Source organism: Dendronephthya gigantea, unplaced genomic scaffold (assembly GCF_004324835.1).
Source record: "Dendronephthya gigantea isolate DGI-Jeju-01 unplaced genomic scaffold, DenGig_1.0 000052F, whole genome shotgun sequence".
Lineage (NCBI taxonomy): Eukaryota > Metazoa > Cnidaria > Anthozoa > Malacalcyonacea > Nephtheidae > Dendronephthya > Dendronephthya gigantea.
In genome coordinates this window covers 1,021,908-1,034,602 of record NW_021163062.1, presented here as the reverse complement: position 1 = coordinate 1,034,602, position 12,695 = coordinate 1,021,908, and the positions used below count along the sequence as shown (strand labels likewise).

General features: G+C 35.2%; 1 protein-coding gene across 1 annotated transcript in view; it reads right to left on the bottom strand.

The window, feature by feature from the left end:
• Positions 1-12,695, bottom strand: part of LOC114528934 — a 56,988-nt gene that overhangs the window by 18,926 nt on the left and 25,367 nt on the right. Inside the window, exons 2-13 of the mRNA XM_028550644.1 lie at positions 7,582-8,520; positions 6,909-6,976; positions 6,654-6,805; positions 6,386-6,508; positions 5,137-5,246; positions 4,189-4,247; positions 3,815-3,966; positions 2,236-2,520; positions 1,711-1,833; positions 1,437-1,546; positions 964-1,028; positions 76-218 (exon numbers count right to left, since the gene is read on the bottom strand). Of these exons, the coding sequence (XP_028406445.1) occupies positions 76-218; positions 964-1,028; positions 1,437-1,546; positions 1,711-1,833; positions 2,236-2,520; positions 3,815-3,966; positions 4,189-4,247; positions 5,137-5,246; positions 6,386-6,508; positions 6,654-6,805; positions 6,909-6,976; positions 7,582-7,599 (1,408 nt within the window). The 5' untranslated portion in view covers positions 7,600-8,520. The remainder of the gene's footprint in view (positions 1-75; positions 219-963; positions 1,029-1,436; positions 1,547-1,710; positions 1,834-2,235; positions 2,521-3,814; positions 3,967-4,188; positions 4,248-5,136; positions 5,247-6,385; positions 6,509-6,653; positions 6,806-6,908; positions 6,977-7,581; positions 8,521-12,695) is intronic.

Genomic DNA, 12,695 nt, shown 5'->3' with positions numbered 1-12,695 from the left:
CCGTCAGGGGGTGGTCATGTTCTCTAGTCAAGCATATAATACTGATTTATATATGATTCGATTTTTACGCCGTACCCGTTATAACAACTTGAAGAGCGTCACGATCAACATCAAAATCACCAAATGAGTTATTTCGTACAGCAGCTAGCAGCTCCCTCATGCCAGTTTTATCTCCTTGTCTAAATAGCACCTCCATATCTGCGATATCGCTTTCAGGGCTGGTGAGTTTAAACGAATGAAACATGTGAAATTATTATAATTATATTGAAATTATTACTATATAAAATATATAAGGCTATTTTTAATGAATGAGGCTTCGGACATTTAAAAAAAAATTGAAAAACATTTGAAGAAAATGTGCAAATAGAAGTCCCCTAAATAATATTTTACTTTCGCGCTATGATTGCCTTTTGGTAATCTAATATTGATTATTTGTTCCTAGTTGATACCGTTGACGTGGATTTTACAGTCGAATGTAAAATGGCTTTTACAAAATCAAATTTGTGTTTTCTCCGAAAAATATGCCCTTCAATAACTTAAAGTCTAATCTAGCTATTTAAAATTATGCTCCGTGACAGGCGCAATATACGCACAATAATGCGCTGAAGTTGGATTAAAGGAATACTAAATGGTTTTCCGTACAGGATAGCGTGAAATTGCGAGACTTTTGAAAAGCGTGAAAAAGCACAAGCCGTAGCCATTTTTCTTTATAAAATAACTACAATGTAAGCTATCAGTGCAGGATTGTCTCATACTGAACGCCTACGAACCAATCAAATTGCGTCACGTTTCACTGTAGTTATTATATAATAACTCCTGATGCATACCCCAGATAGAATCACTAAATAAAACTGCATTTACAGCCCCTCAAAATATTTTCATAAAACGTTTTCAATTATTCCTATTCTAAGACAGAATTCAACTCCCCATGCATCGCACTTACCTATAAAATCAAGACCTTACCTAAACTTGGTTATTTCAACTGCTAAATATTTTTGGTTGCCTGCTTTGTTGAATACTGTAACCATCTAAAATTTCAAGGTTCAAATTGATAACTTCAAATTAAATTGAATGGATGTATTCCAGTCACTATAAACAAAACTACGAGGGGGGAACTTTCTTTTGTCTCACAAATTATCTTCCTTGATTACTTAGATATTTTCTTCCTTTTTGTCTTTTTTCTAGGCTGCGGCCGGAGCCCTTTTATGCAAATTAGATAAAGTTTTTCTCGATTATAGGTAAAGTTTTTCTCGGGCATGCGTGCGACGTTTGACTGCGGTGTTGGTAAAATTTCGGGGATTTCAGATTTCAGGGAAGACTCGTATTCAGCCCGCTCCTGATTTGCAAATTCGTTTCAGATAGAAAAAAATATTTTCCATCAGTCTTAAAAGACTATTCAAAATGCTGCAAAAATATGGAATATTAGCTAAACAAACCGTGTTTTCTATCCTTGTTTTCAAGTTTCTAAACTCTTGAGAGCTTTTATTGCCAAGGATCGCTGTATAGTCTTGTTTTATCGTTAACTGAACGCGATGTCGTATAAAACCTTAAATTAAAAAGGGTATTTCCGTTATTTTTTAGAGTAAGCAAACAGATAAATGTGTATATATAGCCCTGGTCGAGCAGTAGCAGGCGAATGAACGTCTTCAAACAAATAAATAGCCTTTGCACTGAATGCTGAAGTTAACGTTCTTTGAATTGTTGTTTTACCTTTAACACATTCTGCACCCTCTCTCCTTCCATTGCAATCACATTCATATGAGCCAAGGGTATTGACACAATCATACCCTTCACCACAATTATATAGTCTTGCATTCTTACACTCGTCTACATCTGAAAAAACAGTGAAAAAAAGAAACAGTTAGAGGCAGCAACATTAGTGAATGTCGGCAAATCTTGCACTGATCAGCAACCATGCAATTGAGTCGCTCTTTCACGTAGAAAAACTGTACGTGTTATTATTGAGTATTCTTTGCTCGCAGCTTAGTATCATCTTATTTAGCCCGTTCGCATATGTTGAGATTTGTGTCATGCGATAATAATTGTTTTCCCCACGAGATGAAGTTATCAAAAAAGCTACCCACACATGAGATCATTGTGGAGGTGAGCTACCATTAGCGCAGCTCAGCTAACAACTCTCGTGCGGGTGGCTTTCAACGCAGAATAAGAATGTATGCAAATCTCAATTAGAGATTTTTCGGTTGAAATTAGGCCACACTATAGCGAAATAATTACCCTCCTCTGTCTTTTCTTCAATTTCAATCTTTTCTCCACGGCCATAGGCATTATACCCGTGCACTGTGATGTCGTAAAGTGTACCAGTTTTCAGATCATTCAATGTTACGTTAAGGATGCCCGACGGTACTACCTTTTCCTGGTATTTTGAATCAGATTGTTCTTTGTACATCACTATGTAATCGATAGTAAAAAATTCGTCCGTGCGGGTCTTTTTCCAAGCGATATCAAAGCTTTTCTGTGTGGTTTTAGTAATCTTAAGGTCCTTTGGTGGAGGAGGTGGTTCTGCAAGGAATATAATAACCAAACCTTTCATTAATACCTTCTCCATTTTGTATTTCATTCCATTATTTGAATGAATCAGTAGCGTAACTATACAAAAAAGCTCACATTGTGTGAGAACCCGTGAATCCCCCCCGGAGTTAAGGGGTGTTCTTTCCAAAATGCACTCTACGAGAACTAAGCTATATAGGATTTACTCAATTGCAGGATGAATACAATTAATTTCGATTGAAAGTGATCTCAAATTCAAACCATGCCGAAAAATACAGAAAATGTGTCCGGCAGGAACAATGTACGCCTTTGCGATGCTGGTGCAAGAGATAGCTGACAAGAACAAGCGTGGTTGGTGTGTATTCACGATGGCAATGCCTACGAATAGGACTGGGCATAAGCAGCCCGATCAATGTGGTTAAGATGTTATACAATCTTACTCACTATTTTTATTAAAACCCATGATACTGTGCGTGCGTGCATTTCTTTGGGTACTATAAAAACCAAAATGGCGATATTTTGTTTTGATTTTGGCGGGATTTAGTGCCCCAAGAAATGCGTGCGTACAGCATTATGGCCTGGGATTTAGTGAAAATAGTGAACAAGATTGTATAACGTGGCCTGTGATTTATTAGATAAAAGAATGGGCCATGGTTTGGGTAAATGAATACGATTACGATTTTGTGGCATATCCGATGTAGGATAAATTTTTAATTTCAAGCGGAAATATAATCATACACAACCGAAGTTCAAGCCTGGAAAGGCTGAGAAGTCAACAATCGATCGGTCCTCCGGCAGGAATCAAACGGATTTGCGATGCCGTCGCAATGCTTTGCAACTGAACAGACAAGAACGGTGGTGGTTGGTGTTTTTACGATTGTATAATGCGTGCGAGAATGTGAAGGTATTTAAAATCGACTATACGATTTGTGGCACTTTACCTGATGCTGGATAAACTCTAAAGGATTAAAGATCTTAATTAACTCTTTTTAATGCAGCCCATGCACTCTTATCATTGCACCAGCATTGCAAAAAGCGTAGGTTTCATTCCTGCCGGAGGACCGATAGATATTTCTAGCTTGAACTAAATTTATGTATATGATTTCCACTTTAAATTAGATTCACTGCAGATTTTGTCATTCTAAAGAGCTCTGTCCATCTGCGTTCACGTACTCGTTGTCTCTTCTTGCTGAGATAAAAATTTAGCCTATACAGCTGAAATAATTCATTAGGAAAACCTATAAGAGCAATTAGGATCACAATTCATTCTTCACATGGAAACAAAATTTAACTTCCTTAAATTTACCTTGTATCAATATTTTTCCTTTAACTTTGTACTCTCCAAGTTTTCCCTTTTTAATAACCTTTTCTCTCAATGTTTGGCCAACGACAACTTTCTGATTCATATCTGGGTCTTTTCGGTAATGAACCACAAATTCTACTGCAATAGACGCGTTCCTATGTAAAGTATGAAAGAAAACACAAGTGAAAATTTCAAAAGCTGACAAGGACTCATGCGAGCATTGCATGCATCAAAGGACATGGTGATTAAACTTTGTTTTGAAAATTTTACTTGGAATATTAATATACCAAGGTTCAGAGAAAAAATTGGAAAGAAAATATACGTTTATCGATCACCCATTTTTTTCAAAAATATACATGCATGCATGGCTACTTTACCTGAATCCCGTGACTTCCACGCGTTCAAAGTTTGGGGTATCTTTAAATGTCTCGATTAGCTAACGAATCAGATCATTTTAATATTAGATCATTATAACAAATTATTTATATATTATTATAGTCGTCATTACCAGCAATTTCCGACATGGTGATTTGCATATAAATTCATTCGCATTTAACTTTCAACAATAATGGCCTCTTTATTCTACTATGAAATACAGCAAAAGTACAACACCTAAAATTGCCGTTGCCCTGGATGTTGCCCACGCGTTTCTACGTTCGACCAACTGACCGCATGTGTTCAAATTTCTATATACGTTTTGTATAGTTGAACTGGCTTGATTGATAATGAGATTGATAATGAATAATTTTTTCAAGCGAGTACAAAAAAAATCCGGAAAAAATCCGGGGTTTTTTTTCACTCAATTTATTTTATAGTAACATTCGAAGGCCTTATGTATGAATTAGAATTAAAAAAAAACAATTATTGGATGAGGCTCAGCTCATGCTGAGCTCAGCTCATGATATCAAGAATTATTCAGACCAAGCTCAATGTTATCTGCCAAAGCGAAGCCGCACGTGTCACATGCAGCATAAATCTCCTGTAAGCATTTTGCATTAAAAAAGTGTAAGCATTTTGCATTAAAAAAGTAATGAATATCAAATTATATCGTTCGCCATGGTGAAGTCGTGCAGGCCTATAATTATAAAGAAGATACTGCAAGAGCCATGAAGATCTATCGTAGTAAATGGAGCAAAATTTATACAAAATGTGTCTTCTTCAATCTCCATGTCCATGTACGCGCTGCCCTATATGCTTTGTCAACTGACTTTGATTTTCTTTCAGCATATATTTTTGTTAACCTGCTATTCGGTTTCTCTATACGGCATTTTTCTAATTCTTGAAAAGGAGGATAATAGCTACAAAACCCGCTTTGTCAAATTTACCTGATTCGTGATATTCTTTTTTAACTCCTCGTATTCGACTGAGGTATCATTATTCAACGCTTTAGTAAACTCACGATCCAAAGTTACATCAACTGTTACAACGACGCTTTCTAGAGTGAATACATCGTTAAATGTGAAAAACTGCTCAATGGAAGTATCTATTTATAGTTTAAAGATTTACGACTTTCGATTTACCAATATCTAAAAATACTTATGTATATACTCTTACGCTAGTTCTTCATGATTGTTGAACGAGGTTAAACTTGATAATATGTATAACAATAGAGTTGATGTTCGGGGGAATAAATGGGTTTTTGGTCCGACTCAGAACTCATTTTAGAGTAGCGAGTGTCAAAATGTGTTCTGAGAAGGGCCAAAAACACATTTATGCCAAAGAACATCAACTGTATTATTATTATACTTTACTGAACGGGCAATAACTTAAAAGGGCAATTTTTGTATAAAAAATCATGCAGTAGTTAAACACTTTAGTCATTCGTCTGATTGGCTTAGATCGGCGAGCTTTTTAGAATATATTTCAGTCCAGGAAATTTATAATTTTAGCCCGCAAAATACACCACAATGCCCGCCAAAGTTAATATAATTTATGATGAATTAATTGCCGCAATTCTTTATATCACGTGAAAACCAAATTCAATAATATAATTGCTTTCATTAATTCTTTAAAAGTCCAAACATTACAAAATCGATCAGGATGTCAATCATATCGATTCCGCTCGCATTTGTGTTGTTTTGCTTGTTACCGCATAACGTCACTCCTTGGGCATGATATTTATAGTCTGCCAAACTTTCATTATTGCAAAAGTCTCATTATTTTTAGATTCACAAGCTCCTATAGGCAATGATTTAGGCAACGAAGCAAATGCAATTCCCTTGCCCTATTATAGAGTTTAAAACGTGGTTATTTGCACGTGTCTACAAAAATCTTCCAATTTCCATCTTTTGGTATGTCTGGTGTTCGTAATTATGGTGACTGCACTTTCATACAACTCTTTTTCCCTCTGAACAACCTGCTTAGTAATATAGGAAGGATAAACTTTGATGTTATCCAAAATTAAAGAAAAATATTTTTTGGTATTGGATCCCTTGTAATGCATGTTTATTATTAAACAAAAAACTTGCCAAACTGTAGCTCTGTATTTTCGTTTTTCTCAATTCCCTCAACGCTTAGCTTAGAAAATTTTCCTCTTTTTATACCAAAGCTGAAAATTAAATTCATATATTTTACCTATACATTCGACACCGTCAAAGTAATATCTATCATTGCAACGGCATTTAATTGTACTCTCCGTCAACGTTTCACATGTTGAATGGGTGGGGCAGATAACAGGACCATTTGGGGGACATGTGCCTGTATCAATCAAGAAAAATACAATGATTACTTTATATGAACTAATTTGGCGCACGGCGTTAAGAAACCAGTCAGGGTGGTGGTGAGGGTTCTCTAATCAAGCATATATTATACTGAAATATATGATGAGATTTTATTGTCTTACCATTTCTAAGAACTTGAAGAGCGTCAGGATCGACATCAAAATCACCAAATGAGTTATTTCGTACAGCAGCTAGCAGCTCCTTTATGCCAGTTTCGTCTTTTTTTCTGAAAAACATCCCCATATCCGCGATAATGCTTCCAGAGCTGGTGAGTCTAAATGAAAGAAAAAGTGAAATTGAACAAATTTAAAATACAAGAAACACAATCAATAAAATTTAAAAAACTATTCAGTCTTATTTAATCTGATTGAACTTACTGACTGAACTTGGTTACTTCAACGTCTAAATACTTTTCGTTGCCCGTTTTGTTGAATACTGTCACGGTCTAAAATTCAGAGGTTTTAATTGATCACTTAATGGAAGCCTCGAAAATTTTTTTTTGATTTTCTTGTTTTCCACCGCCAGGGGCTTGATGCTGGCGCTGAGCGGGAAAATTTTTGAAATATCATTAGCTGGTGAAATATTATTGAAATATTATTAGGTGACAAACAAAATTTCTTGTGTTTTTTTTTTCAGTCTGCGCCTTATATTCAAATTAGACATAGGACCTTTAACTGCGGTTTGGTGAAATACCAGTACTTCACAGCTGCTAAAACCAATCAGATTTCAGGGAAGACTCGCTTTGGTTTCAAAAAAATTATTCAAAATGCTGCAAAAACATACAATATAAACTAAACAAACCGCGTTTTCTATCCTAGTCTTCAAGTTTCTAAACTCTTGAGAGCTTGCATTGCAAAGCGCCGCTGTATAGCTTTGTTTTATTGTTAACTGAACAAGATATCGTTTAACATCTGAAATAGAAAAAGTTATTTTCATATACCAAACGGATGTAAGTGTATATAATTATATAGGCCTAGCCGAGCAGTAGTGCAGCTAGGCGAGTGTGCGAATTTCCACAAATGGCCTTAATAGTTTGTTATAATTATTTACCTTTATCACATTCTCCATTTAGTATCGTTCCATTGCAAACACATATATATGAACTAGGAGTATTGACACAATCGAACCCTTCACCACAATTATTCAGTGTCGCATTCTTACACTCGTCTATATCTGAAATATCGGTGAAAAAAAGGAAATAATTAACAATCGTGAAATTGCATGTGGTCAACTCTTAGGCCCAGTTTATATGTCGCATTTTGGTCGCATCGAATGCAATTCAAACAATACATAATAAGATTTAAACCTCTTTAACACCTAATTATCTATTGTTTGAATTGCATTCGACGCGACCAAAATACGACGTATAAACTGGGCCATACACTGATCAGTAAGCAGTAAGCATGCAATGAATTAAGAACAAATTTAACATAAGCGCATTGCGATGAGTTTGAGCAATTTGCACAAACATCGCGAAGATGTTCCAAGAAATTTAAGATTCAATTACAACAAGAATTATGACATAGTTTGCAAAAACTCGCAAAAAACAAACTATTTTCATGTTGAGATTCAATCTTTCCCTTGGAACTCAAAGTCTGGCAGATGAAAGTCAAAAAAACTTTCGGAGAGGCATCAAATCAATGTCTTCCCTTCCAGACAAAAATCATGCAATATATAAACAGATCAGAGACGTAGCTAAAACAAACAACATGTTTGATTAGTTAAATAATTATCAGCATATACTATATATGAATAAAACAACGGTTTAACACAAACATTTGAAATACAAAACTGCATTAGTACAGTCGTTTCAAGTGACTTACCTTTAGGAAATACAAACCTGAATCCATGAAAATTTAATCTTCTAAACGGAAAAAGAAGCTTTACCCTTACTTTCATCATGGTGCATTCCTTTTGATCCATTTCACGACCTTATTGGGAATATGTCTTCTTCGCTTCCTTTATTCAAGAGTATGCATATGGCAAGGTCTTAAAAAAAGAGTAAAAAAATATACTAAGATGGGAATAAAATTAGTTATTAATTAGCTGAGATAAAGACCTCGCGAGGCTCTTACTTAGCAACTTTACCTTGTGCGCGGATAGTTTTCGTGAGGAATTCGCCTCGAAAGGTAAGTTTAATTCTCTCGTCTGCTCCCGGATTTCGGGTTGAGCTAATTAACCACCTCGCGAGGTTATTAGCTCAGCTGTTAGATCTCGTGTGTGGTGGGTTAAGACCTTTCTCCTGCGACGAGACTTTTAAAGTTCAAGAATTTGTATAACTCATCCTAATTAAAGCCTGATGCAATATAATGCCGGACTATTTTTGTGAGACGCCATCATTGCAAGTGCTCGAAAGAGTGTAGAATATTCAATAATTTGTCCTTCGTTGAGTGAAAATGACATGAAATATCTTTTATATTCATAATCGTATTCTTTTATTACGTTTTCATTTCCACACCAAATGCATGTTAGCATTGCTTCTTTGCTTGTAATTTCAAATTCCTTGAATTTGTCACGGGTCGAGGTCACGAGGATGCGGAGCTTAGAGAGTGATTTAGCACGAATTTAAAAAGATTATGGTCAATCCTGCAAATTAGTAAAATTTTCTCCATCGGAATATTGATAATCTCGTTCCTCCTCTATTGGGAAGGAAAAGCAGGGAAAAAAGTGGAACAGAAAGGCTATTGCATTTTGCCGAAGGACTAAGCAAAAATTATATTTACATACATACATACATAGACTTTATTTCGTCACGCTAGCCTCAGCAGTCATTAGGCTGACTGATTTCAATGAGGGGCGTGATATTTAAAAAAAAATGAAGCTACAAAATTACATGGACGTAGGACAAGGAAATTAAGGACATGAAACAGAAACAGATACAGTTACAAACAAAATACAGGAGTATAAGTACGAAACATAGGCAAGTCAGTTTCAACTCATTTTTTTAATATAGATTTAAAGGAAATCACAGATTTCGCAATTTTAGCCTGAGGTGGAAGATTATTCCAAAGCAGGGCACCATTATAACTAAACCACCTCTTGCCAAATTCCTTTTTTGGCATAGGTGGTGCTAAATCAGTTTCTCTATTCCTGAGATTGTATGATGTCTCTATCACTATTAGGACGAAAGACTTCATTGAAATGACTTCACTATATTTCACTGAAATGTACCATCAGAGTTTATTGTATACTATTATAGAGACCTTTAAGATCTTAGTCCTGTTGCTTGTTAGAGTCCCCCTGTTTCCATTATCAAACCATAGATAGGGGCTAATTTGCTTGAGAAAATTTATTAAACATTAATATTAATAATTAAAACATATTATTACACGCGGGTATATTTTGACAGGGGTAAAAATTGGTAACGAGTAAACGAGTAAAAATTGGTAATCAACATCCTGAAAGAAGGAATGTTTGTGTTTTATTTAGAGCGTCAGAAAATAATTTATTAACTGTCGTTTCGCAACTATTTTTTGATAATAAAATTTTTACAAAAGCACAAATATAGTTTACAAGAACGATGTATAATCTATATGAGCTACCAAGAGCTTACTATACTAGGTATGTCTATTTTGTTTATTCCGTATTCGCTAAAAATAAAGCAAAATGTCACTTCATGACTTCAAGGCTAATATTCACGGATAATATATGCATGAATATTCGAAGACCATTTGATAGGAAGTCCTTGAAAGATTTTGTACTGTTCTATTGTTTTAAAGGTTGAATTTTTAACCAAAACTTCTTAAAGCTGAAAGAGACCATTAAATGGCAGCTTAATGCAGCAGAAAAACGGGTGATGTTTACTTTTGTTTCCGAATCATAGAAATATCAGCTGCGACTCATTTGAGACATGTCATAATAATTATATAGCCATAGGCTAAGAGTTAGCCACCTTAAGAAATTGGTTGTTTTGTTCAAATTGGCGAGGGGTTATAGTGCATGCATGTATATCGGGTGATAATACTAATCACTTCTGAATTTATATTCCACAAATTTCAAATTTGACCAAAAAAAATGTAGCTAATCTTCAGTACTTACACATGCCCGTACAACCAAGGTCCAGTTTTAATTATCTTTATATCTAGTGCTACGGATATCAATTTTAATTTTCTCTACCATTCAGATGAATCAATCATAAATGGATTATTCATACAAATACACGAACGAATAAGGAAGTGTAACAGGCATGTGTGTGTGTTAAATTCTAACCCGGGTCCTCGTGAATCATAACTGATCTGAACAACGGTTCTAAATATAGTTTTGATATTGATTCGGGTATTTTGTGTACAGCTAAGCTATAGCTACAAGACTTTTTCTTCAGCAAAATATTTCAATTTTGACCCTACGTATGAAAGTTATCACCTGACAAAGTCTTACCTTTAAAACTTTAGCCGATTTAACCTTGTTTACGTTTAGTCGTAATTGTCAACAGCAAGTCATTTTCACCAATGAGATATAGTGCGGGTGTATATTTTTCCTTTTTTCCGCATTCAAATCGGTCATTGTCTACTGCGCACAGATATAGATATTCTATATCACATCAGCCACCTTGACATCTTCAGACACTCATGCATCATCAGTCTCCACTAAATAAAAACGATGCAGGCAATCTGCTAGTGTACTGGTCCGTACAACAAGTTGAAACACGATGCATAAAGTAAAGTATGGCAAGAAAGCTAAGATTGATGCAGAAAGCAACAGCGAGTTTCAAATTGTTTAAGTGCAGATCATTTCCAATTATATAGTGCTGAAATCATACTGGATCCCGCTCGCGTAAAATTTTCTCATCTGTTATTTGACTGCGTTATTTGGACTTAGTAAGGACTATAAGGAACACCTGGTGCAATACTTTATATAGCCTAAATATATGCGTATACTGCGAACGCACTCTGATAATTGCTTTTGCATAACACTATATCCAACCGGCACAGACTGCAATATTTGAAAGAAATCCAAAATCAAACCCTTATAATATAGAAACCGCCTTCAGACTTCTTGAGTATAAATACATACCTGATTTTTCAGATGCCTTTTCGTGCATGTACTTGCGTGTTTACAAGCGGGAAGTATTTCCTTGAGACGAAGAAACGGCTTTTTTATGTCACGAAATGTCTGAGTGTCATTCAGGGCTGTGCCAAAAGCACTTGTATATTTCCTTATGCAGGCATTGTAGCGAAGCCCGTCAAGGGCACAATATCTTTTCATTTTCAAAACATGCAACTATCGGCTATTCTGGGAAATAGTTTCACATGCACCTGAAACTGTTAGATTTCTGTAAGTCATGCAAGACGTTATACGGCAACGGTGCACATATTCTTTTATATACAAAACAATATAGCGAGTTTCGTTAACACGAAGAAACACAAACTCAAACTTTATAAGTGAAATTGGTAAAAAAATCATAACCAATATTAAATAGAGAGTGCCATTTGCCATATTAGCGAATACGATAGGCAAATATACATGTTTCTCGAATCGAAAGCTTTCCATTGACATATACGGTATTTTTAAAATGGTTTTCAGTGCAGTCCGCGTCAAAAGCCATTATAATCTTCCCCGTAATTGTCGCAGTCCCAAAAGAATGCTTTTATGGATATTCGCTATTCGTATATACTTTCTATTATGGATATTCGCTATTCGTAAAAATTTGCACTTCCATGCATGGCGCCAACTTGTTTCTTGGGTATACGCTGATTTCTATTAGCTATATTAATTCGTTTCGAAATCAAGCTTTGCGAAAGGGTTTCCACAATGCAAAAAAAATTCCTTGGAATTGATCATGACAACCAAAAGGGATATGAACCCTGTATATAAACCCTGTATATAAACATGTATATAAACCCTGCTTTGCGATTAAGTGGCATGCAAATTACGAACTCGCTCAAATGATTGTTTGTTATACCAATTAACGATGTTTAAATAATTCTTCAAAGTAAATTAGAACGTTTTCAAATTTTCACCTATCTTGTTGCAAAATATTTCCTCATGTATATAATAGTTGAAATGCCTAATATTTGGACCAAGGGTCGAAACAGACATTGTCATTGACATTATTCATTATACTTCACCCACCTACGTCAAGATTAAGTCTGCCAGAACTGATCATATTTGAATCAACCATATCAGGATGGCGATAAATTGTCCAAAAACATAATTTACTAGCG